The sequence below is a fragment of the Haematobia irritans genome, chromosome 2 (genome assembly GCF_050003625.1).
Source record: "Haematobia irritans isolate KBUSLIRL chromosome 2, ASM5000362v1, whole genome shotgun sequence".
NCBI classification, from domain to species: domain Eukaryota; kingdom Metazoa; phylum Arthropoda; class Insecta; order Diptera; family Muscidae; genus Haematobia; species Haematobia irritans.
In genome coordinates, this window is record NC_134398.1 from 194,549,833 (window position 1) to 194,577,828 (window position 27,996).

General features: G+C 27.0%; 1 protein-coding gene across 3 annotated transcripts; it reads left to right on the forward strand.

The window, feature by feature from the left end:
• The first annotated feature begins 279 nt into the window (after positions 1-279).
• Positions 280-23,189, forward strand: AP-2alpha (adaptor protein complex 2, subunit alpha). Of its 3 annotated transcripts, XM_075297116.1 has the most exons (12): positions 280-438; positions 8,032-8,771; positions 15,790-16,001; positions 16,061-16,254; positions 16,335-16,998; positions 17,070-17,257; positions 17,322-17,951; positions 18,032-18,308; positions 18,386-18,669; positions 20,753-20,957; positions 21,057-21,153; positions 21,250-23,189. In XM_075297116.1, exons 2-11 carry the CDS (start codon positions 8,708-8,710, stop codon positions 21,132-21,134), a joined length of 2,796 nt encoding a protein of 931 aa, XP_075153231.1. In that variant the 5' UTR covers positions 280-438; positions 8,032-8,707; the 3' UTR covers positions 21,135-21,153; positions 21,250-23,189. The 3 variants fall into 3 exon arrangements, with proteins under 3 accessions (XP_075153231.1, XP_075153229.1, XP_075153230.1); XM_075297114.1 differs by having other exon boundaries at positions 21,057-23,189; XM_075297115.1 differs by lacking the exon at positions 280-438 and adding an exon at positions 6,897-6,989 and having other exon boundaries at positions 21,057-23,189.
• Positions 23,190-27,996: the final 4,807 nt, after the last annotated feature.

The following is a 27,996-nucleotide window of genomic DNA, read 5'->3' on the forward strand; positions in this document are numbered from 1 at the left end:
ACGACCACTGTCGTCGGGATAAACTTATAGTCTGCAAGGCGCATATATGAACGGCTTCTAAAAAATTTTTCGATAACTATATAAATTATTGGGAACACGAACGAATCTATTATTATGCAAAGTAGTATTATTTTTCTCTCAGTGTAAACTGCATACTATTTGGGCAAGATGCCGGTTTTATTCGATTATCGTTACTGCCAAATCACACTCGATTAACCAATAATCGTTTACGCAGCAAACTATCGATTTTCGATAGATTCCACTATCGATACCAATTTAGTAAGAAAATCAGAAAAATCAATAAAGTTTTCTCTGTGCTGTAGCGAAATTTCAACAAAAATATTGAAAGTTTTGATTTAATTTAATATATCTAAAGTTAAAGTTGGATATAACAACTCAAAGTTCATACAAGCTGTCGTGTGTACAAGAATATATAAAGTACGTGTGCTGATAACGCCCATTTAATGGTATTACCCAAAAAGAAAAAAAAAAAAACGGTAAACCCAAGAGTAGAAGAAAAAAACAGTGAAAATAGAAAATCAGAATATGCTCCTTACGTGAAAGATATGTGCTCTCCTGCTCCTATTCATTAAGCGTAAAAAAGGGGCCGAAAAAATTAAAAAAAAAATGTATATGGGGATATGTATTAAATTTTAGCAAAGTCCATTTTGCCACATAGATATAAGAAAAAAAAGAGTAGTTTTGTGTGTGTAACAATCGAAGAAACAAACATTATGTGATGAATCAATGGAAATAAAATGTGGATAAGTAGCATTGACAACAATTAAATTATTATAATAAATGTGGAGTGTTGGATTGTATGTGTGCGTGCACCTAAAAAAAAATTAACACCGTAGATTATCACTTTTTTACTTTTTTTTTTAATTTTACATACATTTGTTTTTAGTATCATTGACTTCGTTGGTCATCAGTGTTGCCTGTATTGGACATTTGGTCCACAATTTGGGGTTTCTGGAATTCAACTGGGAACAATATATTTGGTAGAATTAAATTACGCATAAAATTACCATTCCATTTTAGAGAAATTCGCTTGGGGCAATGAGAATTTCTCATGGGGTTAAAGAACTTGCACGTTCCGGATTACCAACTTGGAATAAATATGTCTATATTTTACAAAACAAATTGAATGTGTTCATCTGTTTAAATGTGGAGAATGCTGTTAAGCTTGAATCCAATTTCGACGAAATTTAACATACAGATAAAATTGAAAACTGATGTGGTAGACACAAGCTTCCCGCTGACAGAAGCCAACAAATTTAAACCTCTATGTTATGTTTGAATATGGGATATATCATAAATTCATCATATAGACCTATTCTGAAGGTGAATTGGGTCATGGGCTGTTGTAGTCTTAGCCAGTGTGAAATCAGAAGAAATAATTCAAAGAAATTTTTTGTTAGCATACCCGCCTTGCATACACAGGGTCGTGGGTTCAAACCCAGATTCGACCAAACACCAAAAATTAGCCCAACTCTGTAATGCTGGTGACATTTCTAAGTGTTTCAAAGCTTCTCTAAGTGGTTTCACTGCAACGCCAATCGGAATCGGATATAAAAAGAAGGTCTCTTGTCATTGAGCTTAACATAGAATCGGGCAGCACTCAGTGATGAGAGAGAAGTTTAACATTGTGGTATCACAATAGACTGAATAGTCTTAGTGAGCCTGAAATATCGGGCTGCCACTATACATAAGCTAACCTAATCAAGAAAATACATTTCCACTGGATGCACGCACAATGACATTGGTGTCTGTCCTCACGATATTAGGTTTGGTAAAGAGGCATTTAGACTATTCAGTCAATTGTGATACCAAAAAGTGATGAAATTTTTTCTTATCAATGAGCGCTGCCTTATTTGATGTTCATCTCAATGACAAGGGCCATTCTTCCTATAGCCGAGTCCGAACGGTGTTTCACATTGCGGTGAAGCCACTTTGAAATACTCGCAAAAATGCCATCAACATTAGTGGGAAAGGATAATCCACCGCTGAAAAACTATTTGTTGTTTTGGTCGAAATTGGGATTGAACCCATGAGCCTTTGTATGCTTGGCTGGCATGCTAACCTTTGCCCCCCGGTGGTCCCTTAACATACATAACCTGCCTTAAAATATTAGGCTACTCCTTCGATATCGTACCATAAGAATTATCAGATCACTGATGGGATAGATAACACCGAGTCGGTTCCTCTAAGTAATCGTCTCGCTTCTTTAATTCGTGAGCTAAAGATCTATTACCCTGAATTCAGATCGGGAAACTCTGCGACCACAATGGGATCTTTACAGAGTTATCTGGTAGTGGGTAAAAAATTGAAAAAAAAATTGACAAAATTTTCTATAGAAATAAAATATTGACAAAATTTTCCATAGAAATAAAATTTTAAAAAAATTTTCCGTAGAAATAAAATTTTGGGAAAGTTTTCTATAGAAATAAAATTTTGACAAAATTTTTTATAGACATACAATTTTCACAAAATTTTCTATAGAAATAAAATTTTGACAAAATTTTCTATAGAAATCAAAATTTTTATGGAAATAAAATTTTGACAAAATTTTCTATAGAAACAAAATTTTCTATAGAAATAAAATTTTGACAAAATTTTGTATAGAAATAAAATTTTGACAAAATTTTTTATAGAAATAAAATATTGACAAAATTTTCTATAGAAATAAAATTTTGACAAAATTTTCTATAGAAATAAAATTTTGACAAAATTATCTATAGAAATAAAATTTTGACAAAATTTTCTATAGAAACAAACTTTTGACAAAATTTTCTATAGAAATAAAATTTTGACAACATTTTCTATAGAAATAAAATTTTGACAAAATTTTATATAGAAATAAAATTTTAACATTATTTGTTTTTTATTTTTTTTTTTAATTTGGTAGATTTTTCTCCAGTTGTGATGACATGTTTGATTTAAATGCTCTTATCTAAGCATCCCCTTTGGATTTTCCGCTCGGAAATGGTCTGAGCTTAAAATCTTATTGGACTACCATAGTAAAAAGGTGTACATTTAATATTGACCAAAACGAAACATCGCATTTATTAATAGACAAAATGGACCGGAGAGTCTAAGTGAACCTAAAATATCGGGCTGTCACTATACCCATCTGGTAGTGGGTAGGGTTGGCAAAACAAGCAAACGTGTCTGCACTTTACATTGATGCAATTTTGGGTTCGTTGTAATATCTAGGAGTTGCATATACTACCGAGAGAAATGTTCACCATTGTGGTATCACAATGGACTGAATAGTCTATGTGAGCTTGATACATCGGGATGTCACTTAACCTAACCTAACATATACTACTGATGGAAAATTGAAAAAATTAGAAAATTAAGGTAATTTACTGTAATTATCGATGACATTTCCAGCATTCACAAATGATTAAATGAGGATAGCTGATCGGATGAGTGATAGAACAAACTCGATATCTTTGGTCAGTTTGTTTTCTATTGTCGTATATAGGTCTACCTCAATGCTGGTAACATAACAAGTCTGTGATTGTTCTTTGAATAATGGAATCTGATGTTGGTAGCATGCATGGATTGATCCCCATTTCATGTTAAAAACATTTGCTACACGCTGGATAAGAAGATTTCCCCACTTTGACCATTTTCCCGTCTAACGATTAGGGACATAGGTGCAGCTAATACAGTGAGATGCTAATAAAGCTATATCAACCTCATAGTTAGAGTTTCTGTCAGTTTTTATATTTCTAAGTTTCAATTTTGCATTTTTAGATACTGAAAGTCTGGATGCCGAAAATTTAAACCCATTTTTTGACACGATTGATTTGACATGATTGGCATCGGTCCAGTTTAGGGTTTCCCGATTTTGCTTCTATCCTAATTTCTATACATTTTGTGGATCAAAATTGTAAATAATCCTTCTACCTAATAGAATCCTCTGGCATCTACACCAAATTTCCCTCTTTTTCATTTTATGACTTCATCTAAACATGTATTTTGGGGGAGTAGCGTATTTTGATTTCGGAAACGAACACAAATACTAATGGCAACACTGTTGTTCATCGCCTTCATTTCACTTAACAAAAAAGAGCAGCACTTATTACTGCCTACATCCACCCCCCATATATCGATGGTTTTTGTACTATCTCATATCCATTAGGATAACTTAGAAAAGGATGACATATAGATGGCGCTATTCTGATGAGTTAGAGGCGATTGAAAAAAAAAACAATGAAATATTTGGTTTACGAAATCATAAAACGCCAAATTTTCAATTGTCAATATATCGTGAACCATTACATGTTTTTCTGAAGAATTTCTTTACGTCTATTGCTTTGTTTTTGCACAAACGGTTTCATAGTTAACAAGGCGACATGCGGCTCTCCCACATTTGACCTATAAATTGTGCAGGACAGCACATCTTGACCTTTGAGTTGATGTGGTTGCTTCTTTGGGTTTGTGTGCGTGTATGTTCGTAAAATATGTTAAGGATGGTATAAATGGTTTTACCGTGGATGATAAAATTATTGAATATTTGTATACGCCATTATAATTAATTTGATTGGAAATTTTTTCTACTTTTATGAATACTAATAAATTTGTTATAGAGGAGAATGTGATGTCAATTTCCAAAATATTTTTCCAATTATCGTAACACTTTTAGTTTTTGACGAAAAGCATACGATGGTATGCGATGGTGCATCAATCGTAGAGCAAAACCCATAGAGTTGTCCATAATTCCGACAAAATTTTCTATAGAAATAACATTTTGACAAAAGTTTCTATAGAAATAAAATTTTGACAAAATTTTCTATAGAAATAAAGTTTTGATAAAAATTTCTATAGAAATAAAATTTTGACAAAATTTTCTATAGAAATAAAATTTTGACCAAATTTTCTTTAGAAATAAAATTTTGACAAAATTTTCTATAGAAATAAAATTTTGATAAAATTTTCTATATAAATAAAATTTTCACTAATTTTTCTATAGAAATAAAATTTTGACAAAATTTTCTATAGAAATAAAATTTTGACAAAATGTTCTATAGATATAAAATTTTGACATTTTCTATAGAAATAAAATTTTGACAACATTTTCTATAGAAATAAAATTTTGACTAATTTTTCTATAGAAATAAAATTTTGACAAAATTTTCTATAGAAATAAAATTTTGATAAAATTTTCTATAGAAATAAAATTTTGACAAAATTTTCTATAGAAATAAAATTTTAACAAATTTTTCTATAGAAATAAATTTTGACAAAATTTTCTATAGAAATAAAATTTTGACAAAATTTTCTATAGAAATAAAGTTTTGATAAAAATTTCTATAGAAATAAAATTTTGACAAAATTTTCTATAGAAATAAAATTTTGACCAAATTTTCTTTAGAAATAAAATTTTGACAAAATTTTCTATATAAATAAAATGTTCACTAATTTTTCTATATAAATAAAATTTTCACTAATTTTTCTATAGAAATAAAATTTTGACAAAATTTTCTATAGAAATAAAATGTTGACAAAATTTTCTATAGAAATAAAATTTTGACAACATTTTCTATAGAAATAAAATTTTGACAACAGTTTCTATAGACTAATTTTTCTATAGAAATAAAATTTTGACAAAATTTTCTATAGAAATAAAATTTTAACTAATTTTTCTATAGAAATAAAATTTTGACTAATTTTTCTATAGAAATAAAATTTTGAAAAAATTTTCTATAGAAATAAAATTTTGACAAAATTTTCTATAGAAATAAAATTTTGATAAAATTATCTATAGAAATAAAATTTTGACATTTTGTATAGAAATAAAATTTTGACAAAATTTTCTATAGAAATAAAATTTTGACAAAATAAAAAATTATATTTTGACAAAAAACAAAATTTTGGCAAAAATTTCAATTTTCTATAGAAATTAAATTTTAAAAAAATTTTCTATAGAAATAAAATTTTGACAAAATTTTCTATGGAAATAAAATTTTAAGAAAATTTTCTATAGAAATAAAATTTTGACAAAATTTTCTATAGAAATAAAATTTTGACAAAATTTTCTATAAAAATAAAATTTTTACAAATTTCTCTATAGAAATAAATGTTTGACAAAATTTTCTATAGAAATAAAATTTTGATAAAATTTTGACAAATTTTTCTATAGAAATAAAATTTTGACAAAATTTTCAAAATATAGTAAAAAATATATGTATATCGTTTTTCTGTAATATAGGAATACTGCCATAATATGTTAGCCAATAATTTAAATATTTTATTAATTAAAAATTTATATTATATGTGTGATGTATGGATCGAAAATGGGCTATAGCTCCAACACATGTATTTATCTGGTGATTTTGACACACTTCACATGATTACCCAATTTATTTACCGATATTCGAATTTGTAGTACTGTTTAAGTTATCAATTAATTAAACACAAGATAACATATTTTGCTTTTTATGTATCGATAATCATAATAGTGTAAATTTCCCCTATGGATTAACGATATACTGATCATGTTCATCCCTCATTGTAACGATCTTGTGCCCATAACATCATATACAGGCATTACTTAAAAAAAATCACTTTACTCAATTTAACTATAGTTCGTTTTTATCCACTTTCCCATTTGATTTCTTTCTTTGGATTTTTTTGTCGCCAATTGTTGATTCCTAAATAATTTTCTTTGTTGCTTGATTTGTGTGGCGGGGGCAATGCATACATAAGTATACATTTTTGTTGATTTGTCGGTTTGTTAGCTAGCCTCTCCTCCCATAATGTTCAAGATGGTGCTACATTCATGATAAGAGAACACAGTACATGCTTGTGCACAGTATAAAAATTACAAAAACAAAATTGAAAATTTTGTATTGTGGAGATTTTGGTTTGTTTTCATTATTCACAAAAAATAATGATAAACATAGCAATCGAAGTGGCAGTAACCACGACAAACAACGTCGCGATGTCGCTACAAAAAGAACGCCTCTAGGTCATATGTAATGCAATTATTTTATATACAAAAAATAAATCGAAATAAAAAATTAAGTATTGCTTTTATTCTAAGTGAATATCGTATAAATATATTAAAAATTGGACGTATGTTAAAAGATAACTATAAACGATGGACTCGGTGGATTATATTCGTATATTAAAAAATAGTAATTTATATTTAATTCTGTTGTTGGAATCTGCAAAATCGGCTATAAAAAAGATCACCCTTATCACTAAGATAAAAATAGAATTGTGTTGAAAATCGTGTTTACTGTGGGTAAAAAACAAAACAATAAAAAAGTGAATGGAGTGAATTTAAGTACTTTGAAATTTATTTATAAAGAAAAGTTATGTATATTCAGTCATATTTAAAGTCGCTTCTCGACCTTTTTATGGGATTAAAAAAAATCTAATTCAAAACGAACAAATTTTTGAATAAAAATAAAGAAAAATTATAGGCCACCAAACCCTATATACGTAACAAGTAAAATTACTATATCCGGCTACTAAAAGTCTATATCCAAATAGTGGCGGATATGTAAGGATGTAAAGTTATTAAATCCAAATACTATTAAAATTTCTGCCAAAAACAACGGTGGTAATGCTGTTGCTATTTCTTCGTGTTTCAAATCAAATCTGATTAAAAGAAGGTCCCATGTAAATGAGCTAAACATAGAATCAGTCAGTCAGTCAGTCAGTCATTTATCACGAAATGGTGTTCGCCGCCACGAAGGCTTATTTTACAGTCAAGAAGACATACTTTTTACATTTAGCAATGCTGGATCAGAGAGAATATATTGGAAATAAAAATGACAAATTGTATAAAATATTTATGTACTTATCGTATTAAAGTAAAATCTTTACTCTTTTAGAAAATCTATCACTAATTAAAAAAAAAAAAAAACAATTACTTTAGACAAAAATAATTCGATTTAGAGATCAGAACGTTTTTTTCCTCTTGATTTAAATATTTTTGGCAAACATACGACTAATTTTCCTATTTGTTTGTTTTCTTTCTCTCCATTCTTGTTTTTTTTTTCTTTACAGATTATACACAATATACAGGAATCTACACTACACATAGATTGTCTATCAAATACACCTTAACCAATAATCGGTGACAAAGGCATCGATACCGTGTATTTGCTGCGAAAATAGACTCCACCAACACTACGAAGAGCATCAAAATCTGTAACCAACAAGGCTGTCCCAGTCATACACAACTACAGTGTACAATCAAAACCAATTGAACGAATCGATTGATCTTTAATAGCATTAATCGATTTGGTTGTTCTTTTCGCCTCCTCAATTGTTTATATGCCGTGCTGGTTTTGAAAACAAATACCTATCAAAATAACAACAACAAAAATACAAACAGCCATCAGCGTAAAAACTTGTTGCCGCTGTTGTGTTTCATTCCATAAGTTCTTGATTTTGGACTGTTGAATGGTTTGTTGTTGCTGTTGCATCAAAACTTAAAAAAAAAACGAAAACATTTTGAATTAACATCTTCTGACATTTATTGCTGCTGGGTATTGCCACTGCCGCCCCGCTGTACGAAGTTTTTCAATCGCATTTTTAAACTCTCCCCTAAAAAAGGAGAGTTTAAAACGGCAAATAAACCGAGGAAACACAAGCTTTTAACAACTATTTATAGTTGTTAAAACCTTTTCATTCTTCAGCGAGTTTCTTTAAAACTTTAAAAATTAACAAACTAACAACCATGGCACCTGTGAGGGGAGATGGTATGCGCGGTCTGGCGGTTTTTATATCGGATATAAGAAACTGTAAGTAAAATAATTTAAATGTTACATACTAGAATTTTTGCAGACATATTTTCTAATATTTTCGAAACGTTATTTTTTTTGAATTTCATAGAAAATTAAAAAAATTTTTCAATTTAATTGCCATTTTTCAAATTTCCATAAAAATCTCAAATGTTAATAAAAATATTTAAATTTCATAAAGACTTTCTATAAAAATTTAAAATATTCAAATTTTCTATAAAAATTTGAAAATTTTCGAATTTTTATGGAAAATTTAATGTTTTTCGAATTTTTATAGAAAATTTGAAAGTATTCGAATTTTTGTAGAAAATTTTAAAATTTTTCTAGAAATTTGTAGTAATTTTTCGAATATTATTTATATTTTTTGAACTTTTATGGAAAAATAAAAATTTTAAGAACTTTCTAAAAAATTTTACAATTTTCATAGAAAATTTGAAATTTCTAAAATTTTCATAATAACTTTGAACTTTTTAGAATTTTGATGGAAATTTTAATAAACATTTTGAATATTTTCGAATTTTTATATAAAATTTGAATTTTTGGAAATTTTAAAGAAAATTTTTTGAATTTGCATAAAAATTTTTTTTGAATTTTCATAAAATTTTTTTTTGAATTTTCATAAAAAATTAAAAAAAAATTAAACCGAAATATTGGAAGATAAAAATAACGAAAACCAACAATTTCCTGTTTAGTTTATAGACCTATAAATTTTTTTGAATTTTCATAAAAATTTTTTGAATTTTCATAAAAAATATGTTGAATTTTCATAAAAAATTAAAAAAATTAAACCGATATATCAGAAGATAAAAATAACGAAAACCAACAATTTCCCGTTTAGTTTATAGACAACAACAATTTAAAATTTTTAGAATTCAAAGGAAATTTGTGAATTTTTATAGAAAATTTTAAAATTTTTGAATTTTCATAGAAAAATTAAATTTTTCGAAGTTTCCATAAGAAATTTTATAATTTTATATAAATGAATTAAAATTTTTTACAATTTTCATAACAAAATTGAAATTTTTAGAATTTTTTATGTTCTAATGTTCATAGAAAATTTAAAAATTTTCGAATTTTCATAACAAATTTCATATTTTTCTAATGTTCATAGAAAATTTGAAATTTTACGAATTAACATAGAAATTTTAGTCTTTAAAGAAAATTGCAAAGTTTATTATGGAAAATTTGAAATTTTTAGATCTTTCATGCAAAATTGGGAATTTTTCGAATTTTCAGAGAAAACTTAATTTTTTTTAGAATTTTCATGGAAATTTAAAAATTTTCTAATTTGTATAGAAAATTAAAAATTGAAATTTTTAGAATTTCGGTAGAAATTTTAATGTTTATAGAAAAATTTTTCGAATTTTTCATAACAAATTTCATATTTTTCTAATGTTCATAGAAAATTTGAAATTTAATGAATTTACATAGAAATTTTAGTCTTTAAAGAAAATTGCAAAGTTTATTTGGAAAATTTGAAATTTTTAGATCTTTCATGCAAAATCTAAAAAAAAAAATCGAAAATTTCGAATGTTTTAGAATTTTCATCGAAAATTGGAAATTTTCGAATTTTTATTGAAAATTTGAAATTTTCGAATTATCATTGAAAATTTGAAATTTTCGAATTTTCATAAAAAATTTGAAATTTGAAAATAGAAATTTTAAAAATTTGTATAGAAAATTGAAAAATTTGTATAGAAAATTTAAAAATTTGTATAGAAAATTTGAAATTCGAAAATTTTTGCATTTTCATCGAAAATTTGGAAATTTTCGAATTTTTATAGAAAATATTGTTTTTTTTATCGAAAAATGTAGATTTTCGAATTTATTTTTCATTTTCATAGAATCTATAGAAAATTTGAAAATTTTCGAATTTTCATATAAAAATTTGAATTTTTCGAATGTCCATTGAAAATTTTAAATTTTGTGAACTTTCATAGAAAAATTATAATTTTTCGAATTTTCATAGAAATTTTAATTGGAATGTTTAGTATTTTTTATAGAAAATTTGAAATTTTTAGAACTTCATAAAAAATTAGAAATGTCTTCATAAAAAATTTGCAGTTTCCAGAATTTCTAGAAAATTAAAAATTTCTCGAATCTTTATAGAAAATTTACATGAAAAATTAAAATTTTCAAATTTTTATTAAAAATTTTCTAGTTTCACAGAAATTTTGAGTTTTAGAATTTTTATAGAACATTGGAAATTGTTTCGAAATCTTTCGAATGTTCATCGAAAATTTGATATTTTTCGAATTTTTATCAAAAATTTGAAATTTTCGAATTTTCATAAAAAATTTGAAATTTATAGAATTTTCATTGAAAATTTGAAATTTTTCGATTATACATAGAAAACTAGAAAATTTTCGAATATTCATCGAAAATTTGAAATTTTTCAAATCTTCATAGAAAATTTAAAATATTTCGATTTTTTTAAATTGAACATGTACCATTTTTACATTTAAATGTGTATTCGATGTAAGGAAAAAACTTTCCTTTTTACAAAGTTGCATATATATAAAATATACTCTAATCCAAAGGCAATAGTATTTCCAATTAATTTATTGAATTTATAACTTATTTCATTTACTACTAGAGGCTTTCAAGCGCATAACATACTCATTGCATACTAAATGTTAACTTACACATGTATTGGTAATTGAGTTAAATGTTTATTAAATTATAGGGGCGTCAATTTTAAGTTTGTGTTATTTTATTTGATTTACACATCATGCCTAAGCCCCATCAGTGACAGACTGCTGGGATAGCATTATCCATTCAATTTTCCCTTGACAGCAGCAGTCAACATTAAGAACACTATTTGTTGAAATACAAAAAGATGTAAGAAACATAATGCATTTCATAATATATGATTTGGTTTTAAATGTCTAGAGGGTAATGTAAAATAAAACGATTTAATATGGATCGGTCGCATGAAATGATGAATTCAGTTTTTTTGCAGACTTTTCTATGAGTGCAGCTAAAACCATTGCAAATTTTCTTGATGTTTTATTTTTCCCCCAAATCAATTTCACAAACATAGTTTTTTCTTTCCATGAAACGCTAGTTAAGTAACATACTATAACTTTCTTTGAATAATTGTCAACCACAATATTTGTGAAAATTCTGATTATTTCGATTTATCGCAATTATTAGTGTATTGGTATAAGTATTGGTATATTATAAAAATATTCTTTTTGAATTTTATTTTGATTTCGATTTTATTATGTTTTTAATCTCAGTATGTATGCATATGCAACACAATATACATACAGTGTCGCCTTGTATAATGACCTTTACAGGCAATGCAAAAAAGACACTGATAATAGCGATATACCAAATTCTTTTGCTGCATTTCAAGGGTAATGATTTTTTTTTGATGAAACGTTAGGCCAACCAAATAATTAAGATTTCTTGTGGATTATCTTACTGCAAAGAAACAATTTCATTAAAATTTTTGCAATAAATTTTTTTTTTTTGAATTTTAATAATATATAATAAAAACTAATTTTTTCTTAAAACAAAATTAAAATAAAAAAAGTATATACAGCAGTAAGTTAGGCCGGGCCGAATCTTAAATACCCACCACCATAATACAATTATTATAGTTTCCTTTGAAATTTCAGGGGGATTTGATGACAGATATTCTCCCAAGCAGAGCAGTTCAACTAGTACACTTCGCGAAGATAAATTTAAAGATTTTAACTGTGAATACTATATCAGATTCTGGATTTATAAGAACCATTTTTCTTCGAGTTTTAGAGGAATTATTAACATCTCTTGTGTCTTGCAAGAAAATTATGAAATATCGCCTATCTGAAGATTTTCACTCCTATTATTCAAATGATTACGAAAAGTAAAATCTGGAAGTTTTACATTCAGTTTCAAGCAATTTTCATTATCAGTGCAACTTCTATACCCTCAAGAAGCAAAATCGGCCTATATAGAGTCCCACCATAAAAACTAAATACACGTTTTTGTTAGTCTAAAATACCAGTATATTTACAATTTCAGGCAAATCGAATAAAAACTACGGTTTCTAGAAACCCAAGGAGTTAAAACGGGAGATCGGTCTTATAGGAGCTATACTAATATATTGACCGATACTCACCGATTTCGGCGCACCTCTTTATGGCCCTAAAATACTTCTAGGTTTCAAATTTCAGGCAAATCCGATAAAAACTATGGTTTCTAGAATCCCAAACAATAAAATCATTTACTGCACACCTATTTATATTCCTAAAAAACTCCAGATTTTCAATTTCAGGCAAATTGGACGACAACTATGGTTTCTACAAGCCCAAAAATTAAAATCGGGAGAGAACATTAACCGATACTCACCATTTTCGGCGCACCTCTTTATGGTCGTAAAATATAGATTTCAAATTTCGTGCAAATTGGATAAAAACTACGGTTTCTATAAGCCCCAGAAATAAAATCGGGAGATCGGTCTATACGGCGGCTATACCAAAACATGGACCGATACTCACCATTTGTGGCACACCTCTTCGTGGTCCTAAAATACCTATAGATTTCCAATTTAAGGCAAATTGGATAAAAACTACGGATTCTAGAAGCCCAAGAAGTAAAATCGGGAGATCGGTCTCACCATTTTTGCCACACCTCTTTATGGTCCTAAAATACATTCAGATTTCCAATTTCAGGCAAATTGGATAAAAACTACGGATTCTAGAAGCCCAAGACCCCAAATCGTGAGGTCGGTTTATATGGGGGCTATATCAAAACCTGGACCGATATAGCCCATATCCGAACTTGACCTCCCTGCCGACAAAAGACTACTTTTTTTCAAAATTTCAGCACGATTGCTTCATTATTGAAGACTGTAGCGTGATTACAACAGACAGACGGACATGGCTATATCGTCTTAGAATTTCTCCCTGATCTAGAGTATATATACTTTATATAGTCGGAAATTGATATTTCGATGTGTTACAAACGGAATGACAAACTTATTATACCCTCGTCACCATTCTTTGGTGGTGGGTATAATAATTGTTGGTTTTCTAATTGACTTTAGTGATTGATTCTATCAATTCTGTGATTGAAGACATTTCAATTTTGAAAGTTTTAGAATTTGTATAGAAAAATTGATTTTTTTTCGAATTTTCATAAAAAACTGAAATTTTTATCGAAAATTTCCATCAAAATCTTGAAATTTTTCGAATCTTTATTGAAAATCTGTAGATTTTCGAATTTGTTTTTAAATTTCACAGAATCTATATAAAGTTTTCGAATTTATATAGAAAATTTAAAATTTTTTCCAAATATTCATAAAAAATTTTATTTTTTTTTTAATTTAAATATAAAATTGGAAATTTTGCGAATGTTCATAGAATATTTGAACATTTTAAATTTTTTCATGTCCCCATGTAGCACTAGGCCTGGCCCTCCGGCACATCTCCCAAGGCGGATGAGTTGTGGGGTTCACAAAAATGGTAACAAGGTACTTGTGAACCATGGAAGGGTGGGCAGAGTGGGAGGTTGTATACACCAAAGGCCTCATGTAATCGCATACCTCTGTGCTTTCAAGTCAGTTTGTTTTTTTTTTTCAGGCCTAGTGCTACATGGGCCATAACAATTTTAGTTTTTATAGAAAATCGAAAAGTTTTAGTATTTGTATAGAATTTTTGAAATTTTTAGAGCTTTCATAAAAAATTGGAAATTTTTAGAATCTTTATAGAAAATTTCCAGAATTTTCTTAGAAAATTAAAAATTTTTATAATTTATATCATTATTAATAATTATTATGTATTTTTTTGCTAAAACGTCAGGACAACCAAACAATTCAGATTTCTTACTGCTAATAATCAATTTCATTTAAATTTTTCCAATGATTGTATTTAAATAATATATAATAACAAATTTAATTGACTCAATTAATTTTTTCTCAAAACAAAAATAAAATAAAAAATAATTGTTGATTGGATTACGTAATTTTTTAATTGGCTTTCCGATTGATACTATTATTTCTGTGATTTGAGACATTTCAATTAAAAATTAGTTGGATCAATTGAACCCCTAATAATATGAGCCACATCCTAACCGATATGTATAATACATGATTCGTATAAGACATGGTCCATTTGATCATTTTCAAAAGGTCCTGCTAACCAGCGCTGCCGCTACTACTTCAATCGAAGTATTTTCCTTCATTTTCACAAAATTTACTTCGTCACTCCTTCGTCAAAAAATCTGCTTCACTTTTTGTCCTGCTTCAAATTTTAAAATTTTTCCCCATATTACCTAATTGTTTTTCCTATTCCTTTAATTACGATGAACATAGCGGTTTTAATCATTGAATTATTAAACGATGTGGACCAATTTTTGCATAGTTGTTAGAGACCCTATACTTACACCATGTACCAAATTTCATCTGGATCGGATGAAATTTGCTTCTCTTAGAGTCCCCGCAAGCCAAATTTGGGAGTCCGTTTATATGGGGGCTATATGTAAAAGTGGACCGATATGGCCCATTTGCAATACCATCCGACCTACATCAATAACAACTACTTGTGCCAAGTTTCAAGTCGATAGCTCCTTTCGTTCGGAAGTTAGCGTGATTTCAACAGACGGACGGACTGACGGACATGCTCAGATCGACTCAGAATTTCACCACGAATTTATGGGGTCTTAGAGCAATATTTCGATGTGTTACAAACGGAATGACAAAGTTAATATAACCCCCATCCTATGGTGGAGGGTATGTTTTCAAAAATGTATGCTACTTCAATTTTATTCAATCTACTCCACTTCTTTCCAAAATCTACTTCACTCAATTTTTCACTAGCGGCAGCACTGCTGCTAACCCAGTACAGCTCCAAAGTTCCATTAGATTGATCTTACTTTTTATACTGTGTTATCAACACGAATGTCGAAAGTTCGGCAAATAAGCTTTTGTGGGCTACTCTTTAAGATCTTAGTATATTAAACAAACAAATTTTTAATTTTTCTGACTTATTATATTTTATTTTTAAATTATTTGTCATATTTATTTCAGGTAAAAGTAAAGAAGCAGAAGTTAAAAGAATCAATAAAGAACTGGCTAACATACGTAGCAAATTTAAAGGAGATAAAACGCTGGATGGGTATCAGAAAAAGAAATATGTGTGTAAACTGTTATTTATATTTCTGCTGGGCCATGACATTGATTTTGGCCATATGGAAGCAGTTAATTTGCTATCATCGAATAAATACTCGGAAAAACAAATTGTGAGTAATAATTGTGAGAAAAATAGATCACAAAAATGATTAATGTCTTATGATTTCAGGGTTATTTGTTTATATCGGTTTTGGTTAATACCAACAGCGATTTGATACGTTTGATAATTCAATCGATCAAAAATGATTTACAATCTCGTAATCCGGTACATGTTAATTTGGCATTGCAATGTATTGCCAATATCGGTAGTCGTGACATGGCCGAATCTTTTTCCAATGAAATACCAAAATTATTGGTATCTGGGTATGTATTTTTGTTTTTCTTTTCGTAAATAGACTGATTTTTCATAAAAATATAATAATAATTTGTTTTGCCATTTCCAGTGACACTATGGATGTGGTCAAGCAATCCGCTGCACTTTGTCTTTTACGTTTGTTCCGTTCGAGTCCTGACATTATACCCGGTGGAGAATGGACATCTCGTATTATTCATTTGCTTAATGATCAACATATGGGCGTTGTTACGGCCGCCACCTCTTTGATTGATGCTTTGGTCAAACGCAATCCTGATGAATACAAGGGTTGCGTTAATTTGGCCGTTTCACGTTTGTCTCGCATTGTGACCGCTAGCTACACAGACTTACAGGATTACACTTATTATTTCGTACCAGCTCCATGGCTATCGGTTAAGTTACTTCGTTTGTTACAAAACTATAATCCAGTTACAGAAGAACCCGGAGTTCGGGCACGTTTGAATGAGACACTAGAGACTATTTTGAATAAGGCTCAAGAACCACCAAAGAGTAAAAAAGTACAACATTCAAATGCCAAGAATGCAGTTCTCTTTGAGGCCATAAATCTTATCATACACAGCGATAGCGAACCAAATTTGTTGGTGCGTGCATGTAATCAATTGGGACAATTTCTAAGTAACCGGGAGACTAATTTACGTTACTTGGCTTTGGAGTCTATGTGTCATTTGGCAACATCTGAATTTTCACATGAGGAAGTTAAGAAACATCAGGAAGTAGTTATTTTGTCCATGAAGGTAAATGATTTTCTTGTATGCGGGGATTTTGTCTTGTAGGTGTGTTACAAATGCTGTTTTTTGCCTTTTAGATGGAAAAAGATGTCTCAGTTCGTCAAATGGCCGTTGATTTGCTATATGCCATGTGTGATCGTAGCAATGCCGAGGAAATTGTTCAAGAAATGTTGAATTATTTGGAAACTGCTGATTATTCCATACGCGAGGAAATGGTTTTGAAGGTTGCCATTTTAGCAGAGAAATATGCCACAGATTTCACATGGTGAGTATTCATATCCTATAATATACAATAAATAATTTTAAATATTTGTAATATATCTCATCAGGTATGTTGATGTCATTCTCAATCTGATTCGTATTGCCGGTGACTATGTCTCGGAGGAGGTATGGTATCGTGTTATTCAAATTGTCATCAATCGCGAAGAAGTACAGGGCTATGCTGCAAAGACCGTTTTTGAAGCCCTACAGGCACCTGCTTGCCATGAGAATATGGTGAAAGTTGGCGGTTATATTTTGGGTGAATTTGGCAATTTAATTGCCGGAGATTCTCGTTCCGCCCCCTTGGTCCAATTCAAATTGTTACATTCGAAATACCATTTATGTTCACCCATGACCAGAGCTCTGCTATTGTCTACATATATAAAATTCATTAATTTATTCCCTGAGATACGTACCAACATCCAAGAAGTATTCCGTCAACATAGTAATTTACGATCTGCCGATGCTGAACTACAACAAAGAGCTAGCGAATATTTGCAATTGAGTATTGTGGCTTCCACAGATGTACTGGCTACAGTGTTGGAAGAGATGCCATCTTTCCCCGAAAGGGAAAGTTCAATTTTGGCTGTATTAAAGAAAAAGAAACCTGGTCGGGTACCAGAGAATGAGATAAGAGAATCCAAGAGTCCAGCTCCAGCTGCTGTTCAAAATAATACTCATGCTGCTACAAATCACAAGTATGTTTCCATCATAACTCGCCTAAAATTGTTTCCCCACACTCTCTCTCTCTCTAATCTTTCTTGTCATTTCATTTCAGAGTAAACAGTAATGCCAATGCCGATCTTTTGGGCTTAAGTACACCACCTTCGAATGCTGTTAATAATGGCAGTGGCACATTAATAGATGTTTTGGGCGATATTTATGGCGGTGCCAATAATAATACAGCCATTTACAATACCAAAAAGTTCCTTTTCAAGAACAATGGTGTTTTGTTTGAAAATGAGATGTTACAAATTGGTGTTAAAAGTGAATTCAGACAAAATTTGGGCCGTTTAGGTTTATTTTATGGCAATAAAACTCAAATTCCTTTAACGGTAATTGAATACATTTTCAAGAATTTTATATATACTTTATTATTTATGTTATTTGTAAATTTTTTTATACATTTTAGAATTTCACTCCTGTTCTACAATGGGATCCAGAAAATGCTTTAAAATTGAATGTTCAAATGAAACCCGTTGAACCCACCCTAGAAGCTGGTGCACAAATACAGCAATTGTTAACCGCCGAATGTATAGAAGATTATGCAGATGCTCCCACAATTGAGGTGAATTTCCGCTATAATGGTGTTCAACAAAAATTCAGCATTAAGCTGCCATTGTCCATAAATAAGTTCTTTGAACCAACGGAAATGAATGCTGATTCGTTCTTTGCTCGATGGAAAAATTTGAGTGGGTAAGTAAGGAAGAATATAAACACAACTAGAAATATACATCCTCAACTACTGAACCAGCGAATCTTATGGTTATTGGTCGAATATATGTATCAAAAAGTAAATATTAAAGTTTTTCATAATTTGGAAATTTTCTATAGAAATAAAATTTTGACAAAATTTTCTATAGAAACAAAATTTTGACAAAATTTTCTATAGAAATAAAATATTGACAAATTTTTCTATAGAAATAAAATTTCGATAAAAATTTCTATAGAAATAAAATTTTGACAAATTTTTCTTTAGAAATAAAATTTTGGCAAAATTTTCTATAGGAATAAAAGTTTGGCAAAACTTTCTATAGAAATAAAATTTTGATAAAAATTTCTATAGAAATAAAAGTTTGGCAAAATTTTCTATAGAAATAAAAGTTTGAGAAAATTTTCTATAGAAATAAAATTTTGACAAAATTTTCTATAGAAATAAAATTTTGACAAAATTTTCTATAGAAATAAAATTTTGACAAAATTTTCTATAGAAATAAAATGTTGACAAAATTTTCTATAGAAATAAAATGTTGACAAAATATTCTATAGAAATAAAATTTTGACAAAATTTTCTATAGAAATAAAATTTTGACAAAATTTTCTATAGAAATAAAATTTTGGCAAAATTTTATATACAAATAAAATTTTGACAAAAATTTTCTATAGAAATAAAATTTTGACAAAATTTTCTATAGAAATAAAATTTTCATAACATTTTTTATAGAAATAAAATTTTGACAAAATTTTTCTATAGAAATAAAATTTTGACAAAATTTTCTATATAGATAAAATTTTGACAAAATTTTCTATAAAAATAAAATTTTGATAAAATTTTCTTTAGAAATACAATTTTGATAAAATTTCTTATAGAAATAAAAATTTTGACAAAATTTTCTATATAGATAAAATTTTGACAGAATTTTCTATAAAAATAAAATTTTGATAAAATTTTCTATAGAAATACATTTTTGATAAAATTTCTTATAGAAATAAAAATTTTGACAAAATTTTCTATATAGATAAAATTTTGATAAAATTTCCTATAGATATGAAATGTTGAAAAAATTTTCTATAGAAATGAAATTTTGACAACATTTCCAATAGAAATGAAATTTTGACATTTCCAATAGAAATGAAATTTTGACAAAATTTTTATAGAAATAAAATTTTGACAAAATTTTTTATAGAAATAAAATTTTGACAAAATTTTCTTTAGAAATAAAATTTTGACAAACTTTTCTATAGAAATAAAAGTTTGGCAACATTTTCTATAAAAATAAAATTTTGACATTTTCTATAGAAATAAAAGTTTGGCAAAATATCCCATAGGAATAAAATTTTGACAAAATTTTCTATAGAAATAAAATTTTGAGAAAATTGTCTATAGAAATAAAATTTTGGGAAAAATTTTTATAGCAATAAAATTTTAGGAAAATTTTCTATAGAGATAAAATTTTGACAAAATTTTCTATAGAAATAAAATTTTTATAATATTTTTTATAAAAAAATGTACAACATTTTCTATCGAAATAAAATTTTGACAAAATTTTCTATAGAAATAACATATTGACAAAAGTTTCTATAGAAATAAGATTTTGACAAAATTTTCTATAGAAATAAAATTTTGACAAAATTTTCTATAGAAATAAAATTTTGACAAAATTATCTATAGAAATAAAATTTTGACAAAATTTTCTATAGAAATAAAATTTTGACAAAATTTTCTACAGAAATAAAATTTTGACAAAATTTTCTATAGAAATAAAATTTTGACAAAATTTTCTATAGAAATAAAATTTTGACAAAATTTTCTATAGAAATAAAATTTTGACAAAATTTTCTATAGAAATAAAATTTTGAAAAAATTTTCTATAGAAATACATTGATGCAAAGATTTATATTGAGATTTTTTAAATTTGGTAGATTTTTGGTAATATTTTCTTTAATTTTTGGTTGTTTATACTTGGCCCGAGTAGCAACCGTGGACATAAGTGGATGTGGTTCGAACACTAATGAATTTTCGTGTACATTTTTTTTATTCTTTTATTGCTCTTTCTAGTGAACAACAAAGAGCTCAAAAGGTATTCAAAGCCCAGCAGCCTTTGGATTTGCCTGGTGCACGAAATAAACTCATGGGATTCGGTATGCAATTATTGGATGGTGTGGATCCTAATCCCGACAATATGGTATGTGCAGGTATTATACATACACAGTCACAACAAGTGGGATGTTTGTTAAGACTAGAACCCAATAAGCAAGCACAGGTGAGTTTTTTTCGATTTATTTTTAATAGTTTTCCGATTTTATATATCCTTTAAATTTATTTAAAAAAATCTTTTTTTTTTTAATTTTATTATTTTAAGATGTTCCGTCTAACAATACGTGCCAGCAAAGAAAGTGTTACAAGAGAAATTTGCGATTTGTTAACAGACCAATTTTAAAAACGCTCTATGTTTATAGGTAAAAACAAATAAAATACCCAATAACCAATATGTAAGGGAAATTTCAACGATTTTCTTCTTTTTTACAACTAAAATGTTCTGAAAACAAAAAAAGTGGACAGAAATAATCATACAAACTAGTACATCATAAAAAGAAAAAAAAACTCAAAATATAGTTAAATACCAAGAGAAACAAAAGAAAAAAACACAAGAAGATGTTAAAGGATACTATAACAAAACAAATTACAAGTAAGCAGCTTACGTTAACTAAAAAAATCAATAATTTTTATTTATTTTTTTTTAACAAAATTTGTTTCCCACTCAAAAATTTCTTGTCATGAAATATGAAAAAAGCACAATCCTAAAATTTGTTGTTAAAAACGAAAGAAACAAAAGAAAAAAACAAAACGAAGAACAAAATACTAGACTCTAAAATAAAAGCACTAAGAATAAACCACATTTTCCATTCTTCCTTCCTTCCTTGAAAGATCCCTCCCACGGCTCCCTAAAGACACATTAATGAACGTATAAACCAGATTTTCTTTCAATATCTTTCTTTACCACCCAAACATACCATACTGCATAATAGTATATACACATAAACCCATAAAAATGCAATGAACTTATATTATTATTAAGTATACATTAATAATAACTACAAATAAATATTCAAATTGAAATGTATAATTATTCAATAAATAATTGAAAATTAAAACCATAAAAACTAAAACTAAAATATAAATATTGTATAAAATATTAAAATTGAAAAAAGAAAACAAATATACAAAACAAATGATGTTGCTTCAGAGATTAGGAAGCGAAATGAACAATCTCGAAATGGTGTTATGTGCAAGAGTTGTTTTGTTTTTAATAAAGTGTAATGTATTTCATTTACATAAATACTATTATTATTATTTAAATACTATTAAAACGATCCATATTTATATAGAAAGAAATACACATACAAAAAAAAAACAATAATTGCTAATCTACATAATTGTTAATACACCGATTCTGAGAATATAAAACAAAGAAAATACAAAAAAATCCCCAAAAAAAAAATACTATAAGCTCAAAAAATAAATTTTTAAAAAACATTCACACCTCTTCAAAAACAGAAGATTTAAGGAATTTATAGTGCGAGAAATTTTGTATCATTTTTAAATTATACATATAAATGGGCAATTTTTTCTGTAGTAAATCTAATTTCGAGAAACTTTTTTTATATATTTATAATATTAATATAACATAATTATATTTTCCCATGGCTAGAAGAACCGCTTTCCATAAAAAAATCATGGGTTTGCCCCAATCATGGCTGAAGGCCAATAAACGATTTTCACAGTTTTTTTTTTATCTCTGTTGTTGTTGAAGAAGCTAGGGTAACTATGCATAAATTCATGTTGAATTTTCTCCGGCTTCAATACATCATAACATCAGTCTTTTTCACCACTATTTCTATATTCACCAAGCCAATATTTCCCAGGACATTATGCGTTATGCAAAATGTTCCTGAAATTTATTCCTGATGCAAGTAACACAATTGAATTATCACCACAGTTTATAAAGTCCGGATTTTCATTACTATTTTTATATTTATCACTCCCTGTACATGCTTCGTGGTGCAAATTTTTACTGAAATGTACTCGGTGCAAAAAAAGAGTGAAAAGTTCGAAAATTCATTTCAAAATAAATTTAACAAAACCGGCTTCAAAACAACTTAGCATTATGGGAGCATTTTTCATTGTGTGGATATTAACCATTACTTCACCACACCCTGTATGTGAAATGTGATGCAATCTTATTGTGGAATGTACTCGTGGTACAAAAAAAGGATAAAAACTGCGAAAATTATTTCAAATACTTTCACAAATAAATTTAACAAAAACCGGATTCAATACATACTATTACCATGGTAGCCTTTTCACCACTATTTACATTATTCGGATTTTCACCACTTTTTTTCTATATTCACCTTTTTCACCACTATTTACATTCGGATTTTCACCACTTTTTTTCTATATTCACCACACCCTGCAAATTATTCGTGGAATGTACTCGTGATGAAAAAAAAAATGATAAAAACTGCGAAAATTAATTTCAAAGGCTTAAAAAAAAACCCTTTTCCGAAACAAAGTTTCTTGAGTTATGATGACCTTTGTAACAAATTCATTATTTTACACCAAATTTTCAGCCCTATAAAATAACTATATGTTGAGAATAAAAAAAACGAAATTGTTAAAAATGTGTGTTCTTGTTAAGAAGAACATTCTGATTATTCGTACATTCCGGCTCAAAATATTAGGTACCAAGGGTTTATCTTAAAATTTGTATTTGATATGTATTTTATTTAAAATGTATTATGTATTTCCATAGGTCACATAAGATCTATACCTTTCACTGTTCAAAAGAAAGTCTATTAAAAATTGTGTGTCCTTATTATGAACAAAAAAAAAAAAAAGAAATGTTTAGAAATTCCAAAGTAAACTTAAAAATTTTAAATTCTAAAATTTATAAAACAAACTAGTATTGTAATAAATACAATTAAATAATATATGTTTACAGATATTTATAGATTTTCTTTAATAATTGAATTAAATTTTCTTTTATTATAAAAAATTTGCACTTTACGTAAATATGATTCCTACCAATGGCTTTTCAAAAAATCTGCCTATGGCCAATTAAGAACATATCATGACGTATAAAATAAAGAAAAATATTCTTGACATTAGTAAGAGGGTGTACAATTTTTTTTCTTTGGAAATTATAAAGCATTGTTTAGTCAAAAATTAATCCATTCAGTAGTTTTCTACAGGAAGCGGTTATTCAGTTGTGTAGTATCTTTCCTTATAACCCAGATTGCAACTGCGGAGATTACCATGTGAACCACTACAAAAACTTGCTGAATATGTAGAAATAATTTCTCCAAATTGTTTATCTTTTAGCATTAGCAATGTAAACATTTATCCTTATTATCCTTTTAGATTGCACATATTTATTATTCACCAGGGTATTCAGCTTTGATCTATTGCCGATGTCGTCATGTACCACCGGATGTGTTATACAATAAATCATACCATCATTCTATAACACCCATTAGGTAAATACAGCTATCTATGCTATTCCATATTTATTTTTATTGATGTATCTATAATTTTGAGCGGGTGTGTAATAAAAAATATTAATATATTTACTTAGCAAAAAAAAAAAACTGTGAAAACAAATTTTCAATAACAAAAAAAAAAATAAAATCACAAAAAAATTTGGCAAAAAATTGTTTAATATTTACGGTTATGAAAAGTATTTATGTTATTTAAAAATAAAAAAAATATTTTCCAAACAAGAAATGTAACGAAATCATGCGAAAACTAAATTGTCAGAAAAAAATTAAAGAAATCACAAAATCTCATTAGACAAATAATAATTTTACAACAAAATTTGTTGCAAAAAAAAAAAAATAAACACAAAGATAAATATCTTATAAAAAATCCCATTTGTTGAACAAAAAAGAAAATATTATAAATATTCCACTTTTATTTGTTACCTAGACATATAAAAAGCGAGATAATATTAAATTAAAAACATAACACAGAAATAAAAAAACCATAATAAAAAATGTGTATTATTGTATTAAAATGAAAACAACCACAAAATAACAAAAAAAAAAATGTCGAAAATATTTAATCATATAATATAGAGAGTTTTTGTAACTTTTACCCCTCCATTGTTTTTATGTTAGGTACCATTCTTATTAAAAACTTTTTGTTTATTTCCAAATTGTTCCAATTATTATAGTTTTGTATTGTCGTTTTTTCTACTTTCAGCTTTTTATAAATATCAATAATTTTTGTATAGAAAAGTAATATACAATTGAAAAACAAAAAACTAATAAATACATACAAAAATAAATGTTCATGCTAATTTGCAAATACATTGAATAGTATTAAATTGAAACAATAAATTAATATATAAAACTATCAGTTCGTTAAAATGTTTTTTTTGTGCTTACTTTTTTCTTTTGTGTAATAAACACACACATATACACATAAACTCTGTCTTAAATAAGTTTGTTATCGTATAAAAGAAAAGACGAATAATTATACATAAATTACATATATATATATATAAACAACAGACAGAAACCACACATTATTTAGTGTCATATACTATGAAAAAATATAATTTAAAAACATAAATAAAATAAAAACAAAATATTACAAAAAACATCTGTTTTATTTATCAATATGGATTTTGAGCATTTTGTGAAAGTTTTTTTTTACATTTTTTGTGAGTTTGAATATTTTTATAGAATGCTATGGAAAAACTATTTTCAAAAATTAAAACATTTCATCGAAATTTTAATTTTATAGAATATTTTGTCCAAATTGTAATTCTATAACAAATTTCGACAATTTTTTAATTTTACAGAAAATTTCATCGAAATTTTAATTTTATAGAAAATTTCATAGAAATTTTATAATATTATAGAAAATTTCGTCGAAATTTTAATTTTATAGAAAATTTCTTCGAATTTTAATTTTATAAAAAAATTTCGTTGAAATTTTAATTTTGTAGAAAATGTCGACGAAATTTTAATTTTATAGAAAATTTTGACGGAATTTTATAGAAAATTTTGACGGAATTTTATCTTATAGAAAATTTTGACGAAATTTTAATTTTATAGAAAATTTTGACGAAATTTTAATTTTATAGAAAATTTCGTTGGAATTTTAATTTTATAGAAAATTTCGTTAGAATTTTAATTTTATAGAAAATTTTGTTGAAATTTTAATTTTATATCGAAATTAAAATTTTATATAAATTTTTGTCGAAATTTTGACTTTATACAAAATTTCGTTGAAATTTGAATTTTATAGAAAATTTTGTCAAAATTTGAACTTCATTTGAAAATTTTGTTGAAATTTGAAATTTTTAGGAAATTTTAAAAATTTTGTTGAAATTGGATTTTATAGAAAATTTTGTCGTAATTTTAATTTTTTAGAAAGTTTCGTCGAAATATTAATTCTATAACAAATTTCGTCGAAATTAAATTCTATAACAAATTCCGACAAAATTTTAATTGAGTAGAAAATTTCGACGAAATTTAAATTTTACAGAAAATTTCGTGAAAATTTGAAATTCTCGAATTTCGTCGAAATTCTAATTTTATAGAAAATTTCGTTGGTATTAGAGTTATAGAAAATTTCCTTGAAACTTCCATTTTATAGAAATCTTTTAATTTTATAGAAAATTTTGTCAAATTTCCAATTTTATAGAAAATTTCATCGAAATATGAATTTTACAGAAAATTTTGTCAAAATTTTGATTTTATAGAAAATTTCGTTGAAATTTGAACTTATAGAAAATTTTGTCAAAATTTGAATTTTTTAGGAAATTTCTTGGAAATTTGAATCTTTTAGAAAATTTCTTGGAAATCTTAATTTGTAGAAAATTTCGTCGTCTATATCAAATTTCGACAATTCTTTTAGAATTTTATAGAAAATTTCGTCGAAATATGAATTTTACAGAAAATTTCGTCAAAATTGGAATTTTATATAAATTTTGTCGAAATTTTGATTTTATACAAAATTTCGTTGAAATTTGAACTTTATAGAAAATTTTGTCGAAATTTTGATTTTGTACAAAATTTCGTTGAAATTTGAATTTTATAGAAAATTTTGCCAAAATTTGAAGTTTATAGAAAATTTCGTTGAAATTTGAACTTTATAGAAAATTTTGTCAAAATTTGAATTTTTTAGAAAATTTCGTTGAAATTTGAATCTTTTAGAAAATTTCTTGGAAATCTTAATTTTAAAGAAAATTTCGTCAAAATTTGAATTTTATAGAAAATTTTGTCGAAATTTACATTTTGTAGAAAATTTCGTCGTCTATATCAAATTTCGACAATTCTTTTAGAATTTTATAGAAAATTTCGTCGAAATATGAATTTTACAGAAAATTTCGTCAAAATTGGAATTTTATACAAATTTTGTCGAAATTTTGATTTTATACAAAATTTCGTTGAAATTTGAACTTTATAGAAAATTTTGTCGAAATTTTGATTTTATACAAAATTTCGTTGAAATTTGAACTTTATAGAAAATTTTGTCAAAATTTTAATTTTTTTAGAAAATTTCGTTGAAATTTGAACTTTATAGAAAATTTTGCCAAAATTTGAATTTTATAGAAAATGTCGTTGAAATTTGAATCTTTTAGAAAATTTCTTGGAAATCTTAATTTTAAAGAAAATTTTGTCAAAATTTGAATTTTATAGAAAATTTTGTCGAAATTTCAATTTTGTAGAAAATTTCGTCGTCTATATCAAATTTCGACAATTTTTTTAGAATTATATTACATGTTAGCCTGATACCGAAACAGGCAATTGACGTCCAAATGCATTATATCTAATTATACAATTATTTTTCGAGCTTTATGGACAGATATAGATTAAGGAACATGGTTAATAGAGCCCAAAATTGAGTCATCTCTCCCAGCCAGATCTATACTAAAGGCTGTGGAAAGGTTCATTCGCCCGAACCGAAACATGTACAGTAGGTAGGGTCACGGCCTAAGGCAAAAAAAAAGTTGATGCAGTCACCCCCCAGTTTTGTAGCATATTTGAAGACAATTTCAGAACACGAAAACTTTTTTTTTTCCGTGCACCCTACGACCCCCCGAAATACAATTTACTGTGCTGTGTCGTCATTTGAAGTCCGATCGAAAAGAAACGCATATCGTTGTTCATGGTTGATCAGGGGCTATATTTCGTGCATTGGTCATTTTTGACTCCGACGTCAAATTTGATTTTTAATTTTTTTATTTCGCTTCGTATACCCCTATGATGCCCATTTCTTATAACCAT